General features: G+C 55.3%; 1 protein-coding gene across 2 annotated transcripts; it reads left to right on the top strand.

Annotated features, from left to right (window-relative positions):
* Window positions 1-367: 367 nt before the first annotated feature.
* DQX1 (DEAQ-box RNA dependent ATPase 1) lies at window positions 368-17,877 on the top strand. 2 transcript variants are annotated; one of them, XM_081876812.1, is made up of 12 exons: window positions 368-480; window positions 1,225-1,583; window positions 4,288-4,481; window positions 6,110-6,485; window positions 7,972-8,220; window positions 9,554-9,653; window positions 9,903-10,061; window positions 10,155-10,346; window positions 11,649-11,777; window positions 11,892-12,082; window positions 12,373-12,563; window positions 16,451-17,877. In XM_081876812.1, exons 2-12 carry the CDS (start codon window positions 1,257-1,259, stop codon window positions 16,644-16,646), a joined length of 2,304 nt encoding a protein of 767 aa, XP_081732938.1. In that variant the 5' UTR covers window positions 368-480; window positions 1,225-1,256; the 3' UTR covers window positions 16,647-17,877. The 2 variants fall into 2 exon arrangements, with proteins under 2 accessions (XP_081732938.1, XP_081732939.1); XM_081876813.1 differs by having other exon boundaries at window positions 381-471.
* The last annotated feature ends 2,199 nt before the right edge of the window (window positions 17,878-20,076 follow it).

The raw sequence follows: 20,076 nt of genomic DNA, 5'->3' as shown, positions 1-20,076 counted from the left end.
GGGCAGCCAGGGCAGGCAGCCTGGCATGCTGCGCCTCTGGGGCTCCGCGCTTGGGCTGGGCTTGTCTGGGGGGGCAGGGGGGCCTCCCTCCCTCCCTCCCTCCCTCCCGGGGGCTCCTCCTTGCGCGCCCCGGGAAAGGCTGCAGCGAAGGGGCGCAGAGCCCGGCCCGGGGAGCCGGAAGGGCTCCGGCAGCAGGGAGGGGGCGGAGAGCGCCGGGGCCCGAGCTGCCGCGGCGGCTGCTGCTGCTGCTGCTGCTGCCAACCCGTGCAGGCGGCGCCGGGACCCGGAGGCGAGCCCGCCCCCCCCCCCGCCAGGTGTGCGTGACGTCACAGGAGGCGGGGAGGAGACCGGAAGTGCCGCCCGGCTCCGCCCCCCAGCGGGAGAGCCAGCCGTCTAGTCCGGCGGCCATTGGCCGCTCGCGGTCACGCGCACGCGCCCCTCCCCTCCCGCTCCGTGGCCTGCGCGGCGCAGGTGAGACAGGTGAGGCCCGACGGGGAGGGGGGGAGGGAGGGGGGGTCGGGGGGGGCCTCTCTCCGTCCCCGGTCCGGGCGGGGCGTCGGGGGTCCTGCCGGGCTCGGGACCCCCCCTCCCGCCTGGGGCAGCAGCGGCCCGGCGCTCTCGGGGTGGGCAGGGTCTCCCCGGGGGCCGGTCTCTGCGGAGGAGGCCGCCCTGGGAGCTGGCTGCTTGGCACCGGGCAGCGGCAGCCTCGGCTCCGCCCAGCTTGGCCTCCCCCGGCCTCTTCCCCTCCCTTCTCTCCCCCTCGGGGCCTGGCCATGGGGGTACGATTCCTGCCTTGCAGCGGGTTGGGCTGGATGACCCTTGGGGGTCCCTCCCAACTCCACAATTCTAGGAGGGAAGGTGGTTGTGGGCACGGGGCCCCCGTTTCTTTTCTCTCTCTCTCTCTCTGACCCCCATCCAGGGCCAGTGGGGGAGCTGAGCCCTTTCAGCTGCTCTCCCTTGGGGTCTGGAGGAGGGCAGGGAGCAGCCTCTTCCTCTGTTGCCCACCGTGCACCTTGGCCCACCTGGAGTCATTGACCCCCCTTTGCACCAGCTCCCTCCTCCCCGTCTGACATTTGGGCAGGGCCAGGAGATCAGAGCCAAGAGCCCTTTGTCCCCGAGGCAGAGGCACCGCAGCTTCACGGGACCCTTGGGTGGGCTTCCAGGGACCCCTTTCTGCACCTCTTCCTTCTTCAGCTCTTCTGACCCCTCCTCTCCTCTTGGCAGGTTTCCTGGGAGACCCTGAGAGCTGGACTGCCATGGCGGCGGCAGCAGCAGCAGCAGAGGACCCCTCTGGCCCCTTGGACCAGTCAGATGGGCTGAGCTCCCTCCTGGATGAGGAGGAAGAGGAGGAGGAGGAGGAGGAGGGCGGCAGCCAGACGGAAGGCCTGTCTGTGAGCGGCGAGGGTGACCTGGAGGTGAATCCTTACGACGGGCTGCCCTTCTCCTCCCGCTACTATGAGCTGCTGCGCCAGCGCCGAGACCTCCCCATCTGGGGCTGCAAGTTCCTCTTCCTGGAGCACCTGGAGGGCGGCAGCAGCATCGTCTTGGTCTCTGGGGAGCCAGGGGCCGGCAAGAGCACCCAGGTGAGGGGGCCCAGCTGGGCTGGCAGCAGCCGCCACCCGAGAGAGGAGAGAGGGGGCTGTGCTGTGGAGAGAGAGTAAAATATTTAAAGAAAAATAATATGCCTGACAGCCAGAAGTGAAGTTGCAGGGAACCAGGCAGAGGGCCTTCTCGGTGGTGGCACCCACCCTGGGGAACACCTTCCCATCAGGTGTCAAAGAAATAAACAACTGACTTTTAGAAGACATCTGAAGGCAGCCCTGTTTAGGGAAGTTTTTAATGTTTGATGTTTTATCGTGTTTTGAATATTCTGTTGGAAGCTGCCCAGAGTGCCTGGGGAGGCCTGGCCAGATGGATGGGGCATAAGTAATATATTATTGTTGTTGTTGTTGTTGTTGTTGTTGTTGTTGTTGTTATTCCTGGGGGTGGGGTGAGAGACTCTCCCCTTCCTCCGTCCCAAGAGGCTGTGTGGGTGGCCTTGGGTGCTGTGTTGTCGTCTGAACTTGCTTGCTTACCTGCCAAGGTGTGCCCCTGCCTTGGTCTCCAGGCAGCCTGAGGTTTGTCTCAGCTCTGATGCCAGTCAGCCTTTCCTTGACTTGGGGTTCCTGACAGAGAATGCACAAATAGGGGGACATCATCATGTTGGGAGGGGGGGAGCTTTGTGGCCTCAGCCCTTTTCTTTCTTTATATGTATAATTTTTAAATTAAGTTTTCTGTTTTACCATTTTAAATTCTCATTTTACATCCTTAAGATATCAATGACTTTGCTTCTTCTCTTTCTATGGTTCATTTTAGATATCATAAATCCCTGTATATTTTACAAAAAGCTATATCATTCAGTATTCCATTGCTGCATCTGTCAAAACTTGTTTACACTGTTGAATTGATCTTAATGCAGCCCGTGTTTTCAGCTGCATTTCACTCCTTTTCCTCTTGGCGGGGCTGGCTTCTCCTTCCTTGCCTACAACCAGCTTTTGCCCTCAGCATGGGGGGGGGGGGGGGAGCGCTTGGGATTCAGACGGGCAGATTCCAAGCAGAGCCTCTCCTGACACGGAAGGAGAAGCCACAGGGAGGAGGACTTTGGCCTGGGTGGGGCGCGTTGGACGCAGCCTTCCTCTGCAGACGGAAGGACACCTGTTTGCCCAAGGAGAATCTTGAGCACCGTAGCCCAGGGGGCATCTGCTCACCTGGCTATCTGGTATTAGCACAGCAGTGGGCATAGAGGAATCTGAGTGGCACTTGCCCTTTCTCCGTCGGTTTTATTGAAATTCCTGCTGATCAATAGCAAGCAAGAAACCCACCTTTGTAAATTAAGGAGAGCGGTTTGTGGTGTCCAGCAACTGGGGTTCAGAGGCAGACCCCTCACCCCGCAGCCATGGAGGCAGATCAATATATAGAGCAGAGCTGGTAGAGGTGGCTCCCAGTAAGCGGAAGGGAAGCTCTGCTGGTCTCCCTGGGTTGGGCATTCCTGGCTGATGCTTCCCAAGCCTCCCTTGGGAGACTTGGCATCAGCTGTTCTTCTGTGGGGTCTTGTGTCTGAGGCACTAAGGTGGAATCACATTCCCTGCTTATGGCTTTGGGGAGGGGGTGTCCTTGCTGGCAGCTGGCAACCCCTCCACCCCAGGACGATGGGCCTGCCTGTCATTTGGGGGGCTGGATCCTGCTCATGCTTGGGTGTTTTCCCTGGAGCAAGGAAGACCCAGCAGGGACATGACGCCACTCCTCAGATGCTGAAGAAAAAGGCTGGAGGGAGAGGGGAAAACATCTGGAGAAACTTCTTGTGCACCATTCAAAGTGTTGGTGCTGACCTTTAAAGCCCTCAACAGCCCAGTAGACCTGAAGGAGCATCTCCACTCGCATCATTCTGCCCGGACACTGAGGTCCAGCGCCGAGGGCCTTCTGGCGGTTCCCTCCCTGTGAGAAGCCATGTTACAGGGAACCAGGCAGAGGGCCTTCTCGGTAGTGGTGCCCGCCCTGTGGAAAACCCTCCCAGCAGAAGTCAAGGCAATAAGCAACTACTTTACTTTTAAAAGACAACTGAAGGCGGCCCTGTTTAGGGAAGTTTTTAATGTTTGATGCTGTATTGTTTTAAATATTTGGATGGAAGCTGCCCAGAGTGGCTGGGGAAACCCAGCCAGATGGGTGGGGTATAAATAATAAATTATTATTATTGTGTTAGAAGCAGGGATAAGAAAGCTAAGAGCCATGGGGCTTCTGGAACCTAGGTGGTGGGCACTGAAACAAAATGTCTCTTTCTTTCTTTCTTTTTTGCTGGCAGGCTACCAGACCAAGCAGCAATTTCTTTTTCTTTCTTCTTTTCTCTTTTTGCAGCTGGGCAAATCAGACGGCCTGCAGGGTCTTTTGCTACTGCACTCCCCTGCAAAAGGAGGGTTTCTGCTGGCTGTGTCGGCTCTGCTCAGCCCCACAGTTGGAGACAGCAATGCTTCTGAGTTCCAGCTGCTGGAAACCACAGGAGGGGAGATCCCTTTGGGGGATCTGGTCAGCCACTGTGAGACCCGGATGCTGGTCTAGATGGGCCCCTGGCGGGATCCAGCCAGCTCTTATTAGGTTGTTATAAGCTGCTCGGTGGCCTTCAAGAGCCTCTGCCCCCTCCAGATGGAGGATTCTGGGCTTTTTCCATGGCTGCCTGGGCAGTGTGGAGTCCAGAATGGCACCACCTGGAGGGGAGGGGTAGCCAAGCTCACCTGTCGCCTCTCCCTTCCCCAGGTGCCCCAGTGGTGTGCTGAGCACGCCCTCTCTCTGCAGTTTGCTCCCGGCCAAGTGGTTTGCACACAGCCCCACAGCCTGGCCGCCCTCAGCCTGGCCTTGCGGGTGGCTGACGAAATGGACCTCAACGTGGGCCATGAGCTGGGCTACAGCATCCCCTACGAAGACTGCTGCACCTCCGAGACGCTGCTCAGGTGAGGGGTGGGGGACCCTCCTGGGCTGCCGGGGAAGGGCCGTTCCTTGGCCTGCCAGGCCTGCCAGTCCCACTTGGGCCTGGTGCAAATGGAGCCAGGCAGGCTTCAGGCTTGAAGGGTCCCCCAAAGGTCATCCAGCCCACCCCTGCAAGGCACGAATTGCAGCTGACAGGCGACTACCCAACCTCTGCTTAAAAACCTCCAAGGAAGGAGAGTCGGCCTCCATCCGTGGGAGTCCTTTCCACTGTCGGACAGCTCTTAGCATCAGAAAGTTCTTCTTGATATTGAGTCGGAATCTCAAGGAAATAAGCAACTATTCTAATTTTAAAAGACATCTGAAGGCAGCCCTGTTTAGGCAAGTTTTTAATGTTTAATGCTGTATTGTGTTTTTAATATTCGATTGGGAACCACCCAGAGTAGCTGGGGAAACCCAGCCAGATAGGCAGGGTATAAATAAATTATTATTATTATTATTATTATTATTATTATTATTATTATTATTATTTCCTATAACTTGAAGCCATGGCTTCAGATCCTGCCCTCTGGAACAGCAGGAGACAAGCTTGCTTCATCTTCCAGCTCTTCAGATATTTGAAGATGGCTGCCATACCCTGCCCCAGCCATTGCAGAAGGAAAATGGGCAGGTGGGGGGGGGAGCCCAGAGGAAAAGAGCACCCCAGACACTCCCCCAAAGCACCCATCACCTGGCCCAGAAGGGGTCGTCCTGCTCAACCCACCCCAGGCTCTGGGTGGCCCCAAAGAGAAGACTCGAGCGACTCAAGTGCAACCCTTTGGGCACCTTTGCCCCCCCCCCTCCGGCTAGCTCCTCTGACACACAGGCGAAAGGAAGGCTGAGAAGTGGTGAGGGGTGACCATGCACCCACGGCTTCTGCCACCCCTCCCCCTTCTCCCATCTCTGGGTCACCCAGGAGCCTGGAAAGGCAGCAGGAGTCAGTCTGGGCAGAACTGGATTGGCAGGTCAGCCGGAAATGCCTCATGAGCAGAAGGACACAGTTGCTCATGAAGAGTTTGAGGGAGACGGAAAAAGGAGATCCTGACTAGCTTGAAAAGCAAAGGGCGGCGGCGATGGAGGAGGCCCTGCCTAATGAGAGGCCTCGGGAGCCCAAGAGGAAACCGTGTGAGGCAGCAGCAAGAAAAGCAAACGTTATTTTAGGCTTATTCTAGAAGATAGTCCTGCTCTCTTCTGCCTCGGTCAGACCACACCTGGAGTCCGGGGTCCGATTCTGGGGGCCGAAATTGAAGAAGGATGTTGACAAGCTGCGATGTTTGCAGAAGGGGGCAACCCAGATGGTCCAGGGTCTGGAAATAAGCCTGCCTTGGAGGTTTTTCAACAGAGGTTGGGTGGTCCTCAGTCATTGACCCTTGGGGGTCAAAATCCCCAATTCTTTTATTCCCCAGGGTGGTCCCTCCTCACCAGCTTCTGCCATGAGGCTCTTGAGAGACCTGCCAGGAGGGTCCAGTTATTGGGGGGTCAAAGGGCAGGGTGGTCTTGAGTCTTCTGCCTGCTCAGGAGCTTCAGCAGCAGCAGGAGAATGGGGGGCGGGGGGCAAAAGCATCGAGGGCCCTGCCCCCCGGACCCTGCCCACCAGGCGCCTTGTGGCTTCCAGGTTCTGCTCGGACGAGGTCCTTCTGCGGGAGATGACATCGGACCCCCTGCTGCACCAGTACGGGGTGGTGGTCCTGGACGAGGCGCAGGAGCGGACGGTGCCCACCGACGTGCTGCTGGGACTGCTGAAGGATGTGCAGCGCCAGCGCCCAGAGCTGCGCCTGGTGGTGGTGACCGAGCCGCTGATGGAGGAGCCCCTGCGGCGCTTCTGCCCCGACGCCCCTGTGGTGCGGGTCCCGGAGCCCAGCCCAGCCCCCCGCCTGGCCTGCAGGCAGCCCCTGCCGGGGGGGCACGTCTTGGCCGCCTGCCAGGCTGCGCTGGAGCTGCACCGGCGGAGGGAGCCTGGCGACGTGATGGTCTTCCTGGCCAGCAAGCAGGTGGGGCTCAGGGGGCTGCGGGGCTCAAGGCATCCCTGGCCCTCCCTTTCCAGTCTGGATGAGGCCCTAGGCAGGCAGAGAGCAGGGGGGGTGTCCCAAATGTGCCAGGCCTTGCCTTAATCCCCGAATGCGGTTGCTGTCCCCTGAAGGAGCAGGTTTGGGGGTGTTTCTGGCCCTGGCTCTGTCTCCCTGGGGCTCAGGGAGTCTCTGTAGCTAGAAGGGCCTTTGACAGCTGTGGCTGGTTCTTCACCTGCGGCCATTCCTGGACCAGGAAAGCCTTGCCAGAGTAGTCCGTGCCTTGGTTATTTCAGGACTGGATTCAGGGCCAGATTTAGGTTTGATGAGGCCCTCAGCTCCTGAAGGTAATGGGGCCCTTTCTATGTCCAGCTGTCCTTTGTCAACAACAAATGGCTGCTGTTTTTTGTGTTGAATAGATGCTATATGGTCATTTATGCAACCAGCCCTTGCAGAGTGTCAGCCCCCTGTATATAGAAAGGAGGAAACCAGGGATATTTTAGGGAGCAGGCGGAGCCCATGACTTACATCAGAGGAGCCGACACAACACAAAACACTTGGTTTTATTTTATTTGTTTTTTATCTTACATTTTGGTGTTTTTTTCATTTAAATTTCTTGGGGGGGCCTTAAGAGAGTGGGGCCCTAAGCTACAGCTTGTTTAGCTTATCTGTAAATCCGGCACTGACTGGATTACTGCCATGCACTCTAGATGGAGCTTCCCTCGCGCTGGATTCGGAAGCTGCAGTGAGTGCAGAATGCTGCAGCATGATTGCTGAGCGGAGGGAGGCCTTGCCAGGATCCGACACCTGGGCTCAGAGATTGCGTTGCTTGCCCACTTGCTACTGGGCCCAGTTCAAGGGGTTGCTATGAGCATCTAAAGCCCTGAGCAACTTGGGAACAGTTTACCTGCATGTGCCCGTTGGCAGAACTGGAACCAATCCAGGTGCCCCATTCTGCACTGACAAGAACTCCAGAGATTAGTGTGGCAGCTTCTGCACTTTGGAACTCCCTGCCTCTTGATATCAGGCAGGTGCCACCACTGTCCTCTTGGGGGACCTGCTAAAAACTTTAAGGTCCAGGCAAGTCTACCTAGTTGTTTTGAATGCTGATGCCTTTTAATTTTATTGCTGGTTTTTAATTTTTTGCATGGTCTTACTGTTTCGTTCTTCTAAATTATTTGAGGTTTTCTCCAATTAAGCTGTATATCCATTTTATGAAATAAGATGAGATAGTGAGTTCTCGGGGGTCTTTGTGGGGGCAGGCAGGTGAACAATGTTAGGGTCTGGGGGTCTGCCTTTCAAGTGGGTTCCCTAGACCCCTGGGTATAGGGCGGTATATAAATAAACAATAAATAATAGTAATCATAACAGTTTCCTGGGGTAGGCGGCTTCTGGGCTGTCCCTTGAGTTCCTCTTCCCTAGGGCGGCTCCTGCAGCTAAATATCTTTCATCTTTCTGCCCCCCCTTGCAGGAGATTGACGAGTGCTGTGAGGCCATCCGGTCGGAGGCCCTGGCCCTGGACCCCGGCCTGGGGCCCCTGCTGGTGCTGCCCCTCCACCCTGGCGTGGGCCGAGACATCCAGCGGCTGTACGAGAGCGGCCAGGAGCAGCCCGGGGGGGTCCGGGCACGCAGGATCGTGGTCACCCACTGGCTGGCGGACGCCGGCTTCTCCATGGGGACCGTCAGGCATGTCGTCGATGCCGGGCTGGAGCTGCACAGTGTGAGCCGGGGGGGGGGAGGCCTGGGAGGCCCCCGGGAGGAGCTTGGGGGGGGAGAGAATTATAGTTGGGGCGGTCCTGGCTCCTCATCCATATTGCTGTCTTCTGCAGCAATCACAGGAAGGTAGCGTTGAAAGGGTTCCCCCAGGGTCATCTAGTCCAACCCCCCACATTGCAGGGAACAGGCAGCAAAGGGTCTCCCCCTTTGATCTGTCTGCACAGGACTCCTGTGGGTCCGGCTCCTGATGTGGTTTTTTATATATATAATATAATTTTTATTAGTTTTCAATTACAATCCAATAATAGCCTCATTATAACAGTACCAATTTATAATACAATTATTAACCCAATAGTTCAAATACCAAATTATATAATTTAGGTAAGGTGCTAGAATTGATGGCTTGATTATTTGCTTTATTTCTGCATTCCAAAATCTTATTAATTTCCACTACATTCTGGTCATAATAATAATCCCTTATACAACAACTGTAATATTAATAACTTCTATTCGTGTTGAAGCATAAAATGAAACTACAAGTGAGGCACTCAAACTATATCCTTGCTCTTCCTGAGTGTGGCAATTATTCTCTCCAGGATGTTCCTTCTGTCCTTGTAAGATGCTGTGTCTTCCTTTCCCCCGGTTGTTGCTGTTCTCCATCTGCTTTGGGCAGAGTTCTAGTGCTATGAGAGAGTTGCTGTTAAACTTGTTAAAGTTGCAACTTTAACAGCAGCTACAAAAATAACTCTGTCCCAATGAATAACCTGTTTTCACAATTTTCCCTCTCAGCCTGGGAAGAAGAGTGGTCTGTCAAACTGCAGATGACTCAATAAAGAACCTTATCAGTTCCTTGGCAAGTTCACAGACTCCTTCCATTCTTCCTTCCAACTGAAGATAAACGAGCAACAATACTTCCAATTAAATTAAATTAAATTCCAAGTCCTCTTAGTGTTATTCAGTTCGCTCCGTAAATAATAAAGAATGGGAAAGAGTCAGCTCTAAGTTTCCATCTTAAACCTTTTGCAAAATAGAGCTTTCCTCCTCCCCCCCTTTTTTGCACACACAGTTCTATTTAATGTTATATTCCATATCTATAATCCGATTTCTTCTGTTCTCACTTTTACAAATATAACTTGAACTAAACATTCAGAGGAGGGTTGCCAAATCATCAATGTAGAGGAGAAAACTTTAAATAAAGAAACCGTAGGCTCCCCTCCCATCCCCACCGTCTTCTGCACTGAATGAAGTTTTATCTCAAATTCTGACCTTAAAGTCCTTGCAGCTGTTTTTGTCCCGCTGTTAATGTTCTGTCTCCTGACGTTTTCTCTCCTGGGCAGGTTTACAACCCACAGATCCGAGCCGAAGCTCAGGGCTTGCGCCCCATAAGCAAGAAGCAGGCCGAGGCGCGGAGACTCAGGGCAGCGGGGAGCCCCCCAGGTAGGCAATGCCTCCTTCCCCAGGGCCTCTGGGGGCTGTTCTGCGGAGACCCTGGGACTTCATGGACCCCCAGGGGTCATCTAGTCCAACCCCTGCAGTGCAGGAATCTCAGCTAAAGCATCCTTGCTAGGTGGCCGCCCGACCTCTGCTTAAAAACCTCCAGCAAAGGTTTCTGGGTGGGGGTGGAGAGAAGCCTCCTTGTCTTCCCCAGGGACTAGAGTCTTGACTCCGCCCGCCTGTGCCCGGCAGGGTCCTGCCTCCGCCTCTACTCGGACACCTTCTATCAGCAGCACCTGCCCCCCGTCCCCCCAGCCCCCATCACCGAAGCCAACCTCAGCCGCCTGGTTCTGCTGCTCAAGAGGCTGGACATCGCCGACATGGGCCAGTGCGACTTCCTGGACCGGCCAGGTATGTCTGGGGGGAGGTGGGGCTGTCTGGGTGGGGTCTTTGCCTGCCAGCCAGCCAGGCTCAGCAGGGCTCTCCTCTCCTCTCCCTGCCCAGCCCCCGAGTCCCTAATGCAGGCGCTGGAGGACCTGGACTACCTGGCTGCCCTGGATGACGACGGGAACCTCTCGGAGGTGGGCATCATCATGTCGGAGTTCCCCCTGGACCCCCAGCTCTCCAAGGCCCTGCTGGCCTCCTGCGAGTTTGACTGCGTCCACGAGATGCTCACGCTGGCCGCTATGCTGGCAGGTAGGTGGCGCTGCAGGGGGTGCTGTGAGGCCTCCTCTTGCAGCTCCTGAGACCTCGGAGGGAAAAGGTCAGGCCGGCACTTGAACTCGCTCCCCCAGGAGGCAACGATGGCCACCAGCATGGAGGGCTTTAAATGGGAATTAGGCCAATTCATGGAGGAGAGTTTTCGCCACAAAGGCTCTTCTCTGGCTCCATCATTGGCGGCAACAAGGCTTCTGAATCCCAGTTTCTGGAAAGCGGGAGGAGAGAGCTGCAGCGGCGCTTGGGTGCTGCTTTCTCAGAGTGGGCATTTGGTTGGGCCCCCTTTGGCCTGATCTAACAGCCTGGCACTTTTTCTGCTCTTGTGGAACCTCCAGGTCCAGGCGCAGTCTATCTAGATCCCTGGCTTCTTGAGGGGATTTGGCAACTGTGAGAAGAGCATCCTTTGCTCTTCAGGCCCTCGTCTCAGACCCCCTTCCAGCCACAGAGGCTGCAGCTAAGGCACAGAGAAACAGAATGGTTGGGGCATCTGGCCCAGCCGTCTGCAAGGCAGGAATTGCAGCAAAAGGCATTCCCTGTAGGGATGAGAATAAATGCTAGGAAGGGCTATATTTGCTAGTTCAGCAGAGTGCTTTCCCTCTGCAGCTTAAAAAGAAGCTTAGATGGGCTAGTTTTATTAGCCTTTAAGTAATCCAGGATGCTTTAAGGCAGACTGGATTCTCCAGGGATTTCCCCCTTTTCTCCCCCTTTTCAAACAATAGTCAAACAAACAGTTTCTGTTGCAGAATAACAGATACAGCAGCTCTGACTTTTAGAAGACATCTGAAGTTTTTAATGTTTGATGTTTTATCGTGTTTTTAATATTCTGTTGGGAGCCACCCAGAGTGGCTGGGGAGGCCCAGCCAGATGGGCGGGGTATAAATAAATTATTGTTGTTACTATTATTATTATTGTTACTATTTATTATACTGACGTCTGGCTTAAAATGGTGTCTGAGCACTGGAGTTCAGACTTAGCAGGCCTACTCACGTTTCTGGCTGGGTGGAAGGTGACGAAAAAGACCCGCTGTGCCCGGGCAGGTAGGAGAATATCTACTGCTACGCTCTCTGCCTGTCAGGGCATAATGGGAGCGTCTCTCGCAGAGTTCTCTCTAGCAAACTTACAAGAAAGCGCTCTGAGCTTCAGCTCCTGTCCTGTGCCTCTTTGGCAAAATGTGAATTGTTGGCTTGGACTGCCCTTGAAATACCCCACATTCCCCAAAGTGGGGAGCAGGCAGGCAGGCGATGGTGGCAGGGACCTCACCAGCTCTCCCCCCCCCCACAGCCTGGCCCTGCTTCCTGGCTCCAGAGGGGGCGCGCTGGGAGGAGGCCCTGGCGGCCCGGCAGCGGAGTCTTCTGCACCCAGCAGGGGACCACTTCACCCTCATCAACGTCTTCAATGCCTTCCAGCAGCGTGAGTTTATGGAGGGGGAGGGAGGGACCAGGGCGGGAGGGGAGCCTTGCTGGGGCCTCCTCTCAAGGGGCGCAGCCAGGAGAGACACCCTCACCCCCCTCCCTCCCTCCCCAGAGAGCGACCCGGAGAGCTGGTGCCGGAAGCACGGGGTGAGCGAGGCGGCCCTGCGGCTGGCGGGGGCCGTGCGGGCAGAGCTGCTGGAGGTCATGCAGCGCATCGAGCTGCCCGTCTCCCCGCCGGCCTTTGGCAGCGACAGCAACGTCCAGCGCCTGACGCAGGCCCTCATCTCGGGCTTCTTCCTCAAGGTACGGCTGCTGCCTCAAGGCCTGCGTGGCCGGGAAGCACAAGGGAGCTCTGGGCTGGGAAGGCTGGCCCTGAAGCAGCCGGGAAGGGGGTCCGGGGGGTGGGCAGGCAGGGAGGCTGCAGCCCAGGCTGAGAGCCCTGGTGATCTCTGAGCCCAGAGTCCCTCTGAGTTGGGGGCTCCACTCTGCACCCCATCTATTGGCTAGACATCTCCCTGGACGGCCTGCAATCTCTCCCTGCCTGGGCCCTCCACCTGCTTGAGCCTCTGCTCCCCCTCCCCCCCCGCTTCCAGGTGGCCCGCGACATTGACGGCTCCGGCAACTACCTGCTGCTGACCCACAAGCACGTGGCCCAGCTGCCCCCCAGCTGCTGCTACCGGCTGCGTCGCCCGCCCCCCCGCCCGCCTCCCTGGGTGCTCTACCACGAGTTCACCATCTCTCAGGACAACTGCCTCAGCATCGTCTCCGAGATCCAGCCAGAGATGTGAGCATCAGTGGGGGGCCTGGGGGGGGCAGGGCTGTCGACGCCATTCCTTTGCTATGAGGACTAGGACCTTGGCTTTTCAGAGCGGGTGGGATTGTAGGCCGTGGGCCAGCTCCACAGGGATGCCTCAGCGCTGCCTTGACTTTAGACGAGGACTGGACAGATTCATGGAGGAAAGAGCTCTTGATGGCTCCTACGTGGGATTCTTCTGCTCTGCCTCCACAGTCAGAGGCAAAAATGCTTCTGAATCCCCATTGCTGGAAACTGCAGGAGGGGAGAGTCCTGCTCTTGGCTCAGATCCTGCTTGCGGGGGTTCCCTCTGGGGGCATCTGGCTGGCCACAGTGAGAGACCAGGGTGCTGGGCTAGGTGGGGGTCCCCTGTGGACTGATACAGCAGCCAAGCTCTTCTGGCATTCTTATAGAGCCTCCAGACCCAGAGGCAGTCTGTCTAAACTCCTAGTTTATTTGGGGTATTTGACCACTGAGAGACCAGGATGCTGGACTAGATGGGCCCCATATGGCTCTTACACTCTGTGGACCAGGAAGCAGCAGCAAGGGGGGCTTATGCAGGGTGGGGTGGTAATAATAATAATTTATTATTTATACCCTGGGTTTCCCCAGCCACTCTGGGCAGCTTCCAACAGAATATTAAAATACAATAGTCTATTATACATTAAAAACTTCCCTGAACAGGGCTGCCTACAGATGTCTTCTAAAAGGAGGACCGCTGCAGCCACCCCCAAAGACACGTTCTCAAGATAGAGGGTGAGGGAACAGCTGCAGTCGCCTGTGCAATGTTTGCCATCTTGCCAAAGGTTGCAGGCAGCTTTACCTGCAGCAATTGCATGTTGATTGTCCTCTTAGAAGACAAAGTCCAGCAACTGGAGGAACGTGTAGCTACGCTCCAAAGAATTAGAGAGCTGGAGCTCTTCTTGGAAACAACAGAGCACACTGTCTCCACCAAGGAGGAGACAGGGGACTCCCCTGAGAAGGAGGCTAGTTCACCAACACAGGAGCCAGATATATGGAGAAACGTGACGCAAAGAAGTAGGAGGCCCAGGGTTCGCTCTGATTGTTTAGAAATACACAATCGCTTTGAGGCCCTCTCCCCTAGCATGGAAGACGAAGAGCAGACTCCATTTGAGGATCTCTCCCTCATTACAGTCGATCAGGTATATGAAGGCGAGCAGCAAAGTCAGTCCTCAGGGAATGTGCAGGCAACCTTGGAACGGACAGCTCACGGAAGAACCCCGACCAAACCTAAGAGGAGGCGTGTAGTGGTGATAGGGGATTCCCTACTGAGGGGAACAGAAGCAGTGATCTGTGGGCCTGACAAGGTGTCTCGGGAAGTGTGCTGTCTCCCCGGGGCTAAGATCCAAGATGTAACTGAACGACTGCAAGGAATCATAAAACCCACTGACAAATAGCCCTTCCTCTTGGTTCATGAGGGAACCAATGACACTGCAAGCAATAGCCTCCAGAAGATCAAAAGAGACTATGAGGCTCTGGGCAGGAAATTGAAGCAATTAAATGCACAAATTGTCATCTCATCTGTCCTCCCAGTTGAACGACGTGGCCCAGGGAGAGAGAGAAAAATAGTGGAAGTGAACAGCTGGCTTCGCAAATGGTGTAAACAGGAACGGTTTGGATTCTTAGATCACGGACTGCAGTTTCTTGAAGATGGACTTCTGGCAAGCGATGGGCTGCACTTCACAATGGTTGGGAGGAATGTTTTTGCCAAAAATCTCAGAAACCTCATCAGGAGGGCTTTAAACTGACTAATGTGGGGGAGGGAGACAGTGCTCCTGAAGGTAGGAGTCTATCAATTGATGAAGATGATCATCCAAATGTCATAGACCAAATGGAGCAAACAGCACGCAGACCTAGTGGTGGGAGGAAAAAATCCTTAAATAAGAGACACGGGGGAATGATTAATGGACTTCAATGTCTGTACACTAATGCACAAAGCATGGGAAATAAACAAGATGAGCTTGAGCTCTTGGTACAGCAAACTAAATATGACATAATAGGCATCACTGAAACCTGGTGGGATAAGTCCCACGACTGGAATGTAATAATGGAGGGATACAATCTATTTCAGAGAAACAGACCAGACAAGAAAGGAGGAGTGGCATTATATGTCAGGGATGTGTATACCTGTGAAGAGATCCAAGATTTAGAACCTCAAAGCCAAAGTGAGAGCATTTGGGTCAAAATTAAGGGAGAGAAGAATAACAGGGACCTCATTGTGGGAGTTTACTATAGATCCCCAAGCCAAACGGAGGACATAGATGATGCCTTCCTGAAACAGATGGCCAAGCATGCAAAAGGAAGGGAGATAGTAGTAATGGGGGACTTCAATTACCCGGATATTTGCTGGATGTCAAACTCAGCCAAGAGCATAAGGTCAAACAGATTCCTCACTGGCCTTGCAGACAACTTCGTTGTCCAGAAAGTGGGAGAAGCAACAAGAGGAACAGCCATTTTAGATCTGGTCCTAACCAATGTTGATGACCTGGTTAGTGGGGTAGAAGTGGAAGGATCATTAGGCGCGAGTGATCATGCTCTTCTGAAGTTTACTATACAGCGGAAAGGAGCAGCCAAGCATACTAGGACTCAATTTCTTGACTTTAAGAAAGCCAACTTCATAAAACTTAGGGAAGTGCTGGGTGAGATCCCATGGACAGTAATACTAAAAGGAAAGGGAGTTCATGATGGCTGGGAGTTTGTTAAGAGGGAGATAGTAAAAGCACAACTTCAGGCAATACCAATGAGGCGGAAACATGGAAGGTGCCTAAAGAAGCCAGGGTGGCTATCTAAAGAACTTTTAACTGAGTTAAGATTAAAAAAGGATGTGTACAAAAAATGGAAAAGGGGGGAAACCACCAAAGAGGAATTCAAACAAATAGCCAGCACGTGTAGACACAAAGTCAGAAAAGCTAAAGCACGGAATGAACTCAGGAGATAGTACAAGAATACTTGGCTAGTTTAGATGTATTCAAGTCTCCAGGGCCAGATGAACTGCATCCAAGAGTATTAAAAGAACTGGCAGATGTGATCTCAGAACCACTGGCAGTCATCTTTGAGAATTCCTGGAGAACAGGCGAAGTCCCGGCAGACTGGAGGAGGGCAAATGTTGTCCAGAAAAGTGGACACGGAGCAATGGTTCCAAACTACAAGAAAGAAGATTCCACCTAAACATTAGGAAGAACTTCCTGACAGTAAGAGCTGTTTGACAGTGGAATTTGCTGCCAAGGAGTGTGGTGGAGTCTCCTTCCTTGGAGGTCTTTAAGCAGAGGCTTGACAACCATATGTCAGGAGTGCTCTGATGGTGTTTCCTGCTTGGCAGGAGGTTGGACTCGATGGCCCTTGTGGTCTCTTCCAACTCTATGATTCTATGATTCTAAGTCAGATAGTTGCTTATTTCCTTGACATCTGATGGGAGGGTGTTCCACAGGGTGGGCGCCACCACTGAGAAGGCCCTCGGCGCTGGACCTCAGTGTCCAGGATAGACAATGGGGGTGGAGACGCTCCTTCAGGTCTACTGGGCCAAGACCGTTTAGGGTAGCCTTCCTCAACCTCGGCCCTCCAGATGTTTTTGCCCTACAACTCCCATGATCCCTAGCTTGCAGGACTAGTTGTCAGGGATGATGGGAATTGTAGTCTCAAAACATCTGGAGGGCCGAGGTTGAGGAAGCCTGGTTTAGGGCTTTCTAGGTCAGCACCAACACTTGGTGCTCAGAAAGATACTGGGAGCCAATGTAGGTCTTTCAGGGCCAGTGTTATGGGGTCTCAGCGGCCGCTCTCAATCACCAGCCCAGCTGCTGAATTCTGGTGGACTGTGTCTATTCCTGCCCTCCCTCAACTTGGATCCTTTCTCCCCGCAGGCTGGCAGAGCTGGCACCCCAGTACTACCTGAGCAACTTGCCCCCCAGCGAGAGCCGGGAGCTGCTCCTGGAGCTGCGTGAGAAGCTGGCGGGGGCCTCGGAGTTGCCGTCTCCACCTCCATCCCCGCTGCAGGACGAGGGGCCTCAGGCACCCAGAGCTGGCAAGGACACAGAGGACACCTGCGTTCTGCAATGAGCCCAGCAGGAGCCCCGCTGGGTCCGGATTGAGCCCAGGCCCTGGAGGAATGCTGTTCCCAGGGGTCAGAGGAGGGTCCCAGGCTTGGAGCAGCAGCAGCAGCAGCAGGTCTCCCTGGGTGGTGAGGCCAGAGCCCCTGGCATTCCCTGGGCATGGGAGAGGGCGGGCAGGGGGCCCAGGAAGCAGGTCCTGCTGTACTTTTGCTGTTGGACGCTCTGGGGCAGACTGTGGGGAGCCTGGCTGCTGTTTCCGGGACCCACCAGAGACTGGTGGCAGCCAGGTGGCTCAGCAGAGATCAGGGGTGGCCTTATGGGTGGAGGTGTGCCATTGGCTCAGGGCTGCACTTGCCCCCGGCTGCTCATTGGCAAAGGTGGCAGAACCCCAGGCAGACGGCCAGGTCTGCATAGGCAAGGCCAGGCTGGAGGTGGGGCAGGGGGTGTCTCCTTATGGGTCCTTGCTGGGGAGTGGGGTCAGTGGGTCTGGGCAGAGCTTCGTTCTCACTTGTAGCAGGAGACTTTGCTCTCCTCCCCCCTTGCCACGCAAGCCGTGCACCTGGGAGCTGTTGGGGGGGTGTCCTCTTGGAGGCTCCCCACAGTCATGGGGCAGCTTTAGCAGAGGGTGATGCCTGCCCCCTTGTTTTGGGACTCTTAGGGCTGGCTCTTACTGAAGTCTTTTCTTAGCTCTCTGCTTTTACTGCTGCCTTATTGGGGGGGGGGGGCAAGATGGCCCTTGACTGGCTGCTGAGCTTTTTACGGACTCCTTGCACAAGGGGAGCGGGTGGGTGTCTCTCGCTTGCAGTGGCGGCCACGATCCTTATCCGCAAAAGTTGCTCCTGAACTGTTAACTTTAGAGAGGCTGCTTGGGATCGGGGCCCCCCTGTCTTCTGTCAGTGCCATTTGTGGGGTGCCTGGCACCTGGTGCCCCCACCTTGATTCTTTCTGGCCTCGAATGTGGTTCACCAAGCAAAAGAATTAAAAGATACCTTTGGAAACACTGGACTCTGTGAAATGCAAGGTTGAATTCTGATCCCCCTGATCCCCCCAAAAGGAGCTGAAGGCGCAGGAAAGGTTGTGCCAAAATGTGGGGAGAACCTCAGGCCCAGGGGGCTGAATACAGCCCCCTCCCCCAAACCCCCTTGCAGACCCTGCTTTGCCCCCTCCCCTGGTATTTTGCCTGGCTGGAATATGCCCTTGAACTCTTTCCTCCCCCAAATAAATTATTTTATTTTGTCTGTGTTGTGTACAATGATAAATAGTAACCAGTGAGCCCCCCCCCCTCCTCCAAAGATGCCGGCATCTGCTTTGTACGCAAGGGTCCCCCAGCGTTCATCTAGACGCTCCCACCATCGCTAATGGGGATTACTTGGGAAGGGGAAAAGACCTGGGCAGGCAAAGGGTCAGCCGCAGGGAGGCGCGAGAGGGCCAAGGGGAAGAAAGCTCTGGTTCAGCCCGGAGCAGCCTAGCCTGGGGCGCCTCTGCTGAGGCTACTCCGGTGAGGCTCCCCTCCCGCAGCCCGAAAGCGACCAGGACGGGGACGCTGCCCTTCGCGGCCGCGCGCGCAGGAATCGGGACGCCCGAGCAGCTCCTGACCCCTCGACGCCCGCTTGGTGCCAGCAGCCCGTCGGGGAAGAGGGGCTCCGGCGCCCCTGAGCGGGAGCGGCAAAAGACGGAGCCCGTCCGGCAGCAGCGGGAGGCGGCACGGGGGGGGGGGGCAGCCCAGCGTCCTCCCCGGGACTCCCGTTTTGCAGGGAGCGGGGGGTCTCCCGGCAGTTCCCTCGGGGCTCCGGTGGCGCCTGGGCGGGGGCGGCGCGGGGTTCCCCAACCTGAAGCGGGGCAGGCGAGGCTTTAGAGGAGTGAGTCACAGCCGCCCCCGCCCCGCAGGAAACCCTCACCAAGGCGGAGTCTCCGGAGTCTCGGCTGCGGAGCTGCCGGCTGCAAAGGAACGGGAGGGGGACTCCTCAGGATTTATGATTTAAGCCCCCCGAAGTCTGCCTTGGCCAACACGCGCCCTCCACCTTGACCTTCCGCTCCCCTCGGCTCGTCCCGGGTGTCTTGAAGGACTGCCTCGCTTCCCGCATTGCAGAGGGTTGGACTAGATGACCCCTGGGACCCTTTCCAACTTAGCCATCCTTAGTCTCTTAACTTCCGGAGTACGCCCTTTTAGGCTTCAGTCCCCTTCGGCAAACGGGAGCAGCAGCGTCCGGCTTCCTGGTTTAGGACCACGATGGGCCTCGGACCGCGAGCAAACGGCGGGCAGAGAATGTCTGCCACGTATTGGTTGATTTGATCGTTTAAAAAAAATATAGAATGGCAGCCGTTTTTCTATGTGCCTGGCAATTGTAAGATCGAAAACTGCTGTGAAATTTCAAAGACAACAGGCAAGAGCTCTGCGCAAACACCGCAAAATTCGCTCGGGGCTCCGAAAAGCCCACGCGAAGTGCGCGCCTTTAAAAAAATGTCAGTGCAATTGGGCCCCGTGAGGAAGTCATTCTGCCACAGAGGATATTCCTGGAGGTGGCCTAAGGGCACTCTGGGCGGGGGGGTGGGTGTCCTCAATAAATGGACTGCTCCATAGGAAAACGGGGGGGGGCCCGAGGGCCCTTCCCTGTCTCTCCCTCCAGTCCCAGAACACTGGGTGCTTCCTAAGCCACAAGTGGGACCTCGAATGGCACCCAGGGAGGTCTCAGGCAGAAGGAGGTGGGAGGAGCTGCTGCCAGTCCAAGTAGGCAGTACTGGGCTGGATGGGCAAATGGCCAGACTGGATATATTGGGAAACACTGGCCTGCGAGTGCTCCAACTGGAGAACAGCCTTGACCAAAGGGGTCATGGGCTTTGAAGACACTCGAACTCAGGACGCAAGGGAGAAACATGCTAAGAGGAAGGCACACTTGGCAAACCCTCACCGTGATCAACTCCCACCCGGAAACCAATGTCCCCACTGTGGAAGGACGTGTGGGTCCAGAATTGGCCTCCACAGTCACTTACGGACTCACTGCTAAGACCCTGTTCATGGAAGACAATCTTACTGGGCTAGGAGGGATCGCAGAAGAAGAAGAAGAAGAGAGGGAGAAGATGGCATATTCCATGCATGTCTTTAATTACCCGGTGGTAATTAACTGAATGATAATAGGCTAAATATTTTGGAAAATTGTTTGTTATGAACTTGGACACCTCTTAAGATATAACAAAATTCCAGAAATTATTTTAATCTTGTTAACTATTTTAACCCAGAAATTCCTGGTTTCAGGGGATGCCCAGAATATGCGACTCAGACTTGTGCCTTCTCCTGAGCCACATCTTCCTCACGTATCTGTCACACAGACACTTCTCATGCATGGGAATTAGGTGGGTGACCTGTCCTGGAGGTGGGCGGGGGGGGGGTGTAGAAGAGGTTTGTAGCTTGGGGGTCTCCTGGATTCCAACTTGTCATG

This window comes from Podarcis erhardii, assembly GCF_964252035.2.
Source record: "Podarcis erhardii genome assembly, chromosome: 9".
Classification (NCBI taxonomy): Eukaryota; Metazoa; Chordata; class Lepidosauria; order Squamata; family Lacertidae; genus Podarcis; species Podarcis erhardii.
Note: the sequence above shows the minus strand (reverse complement) of the source record. Positions and strands in the feature narration are given on the sequence as shown.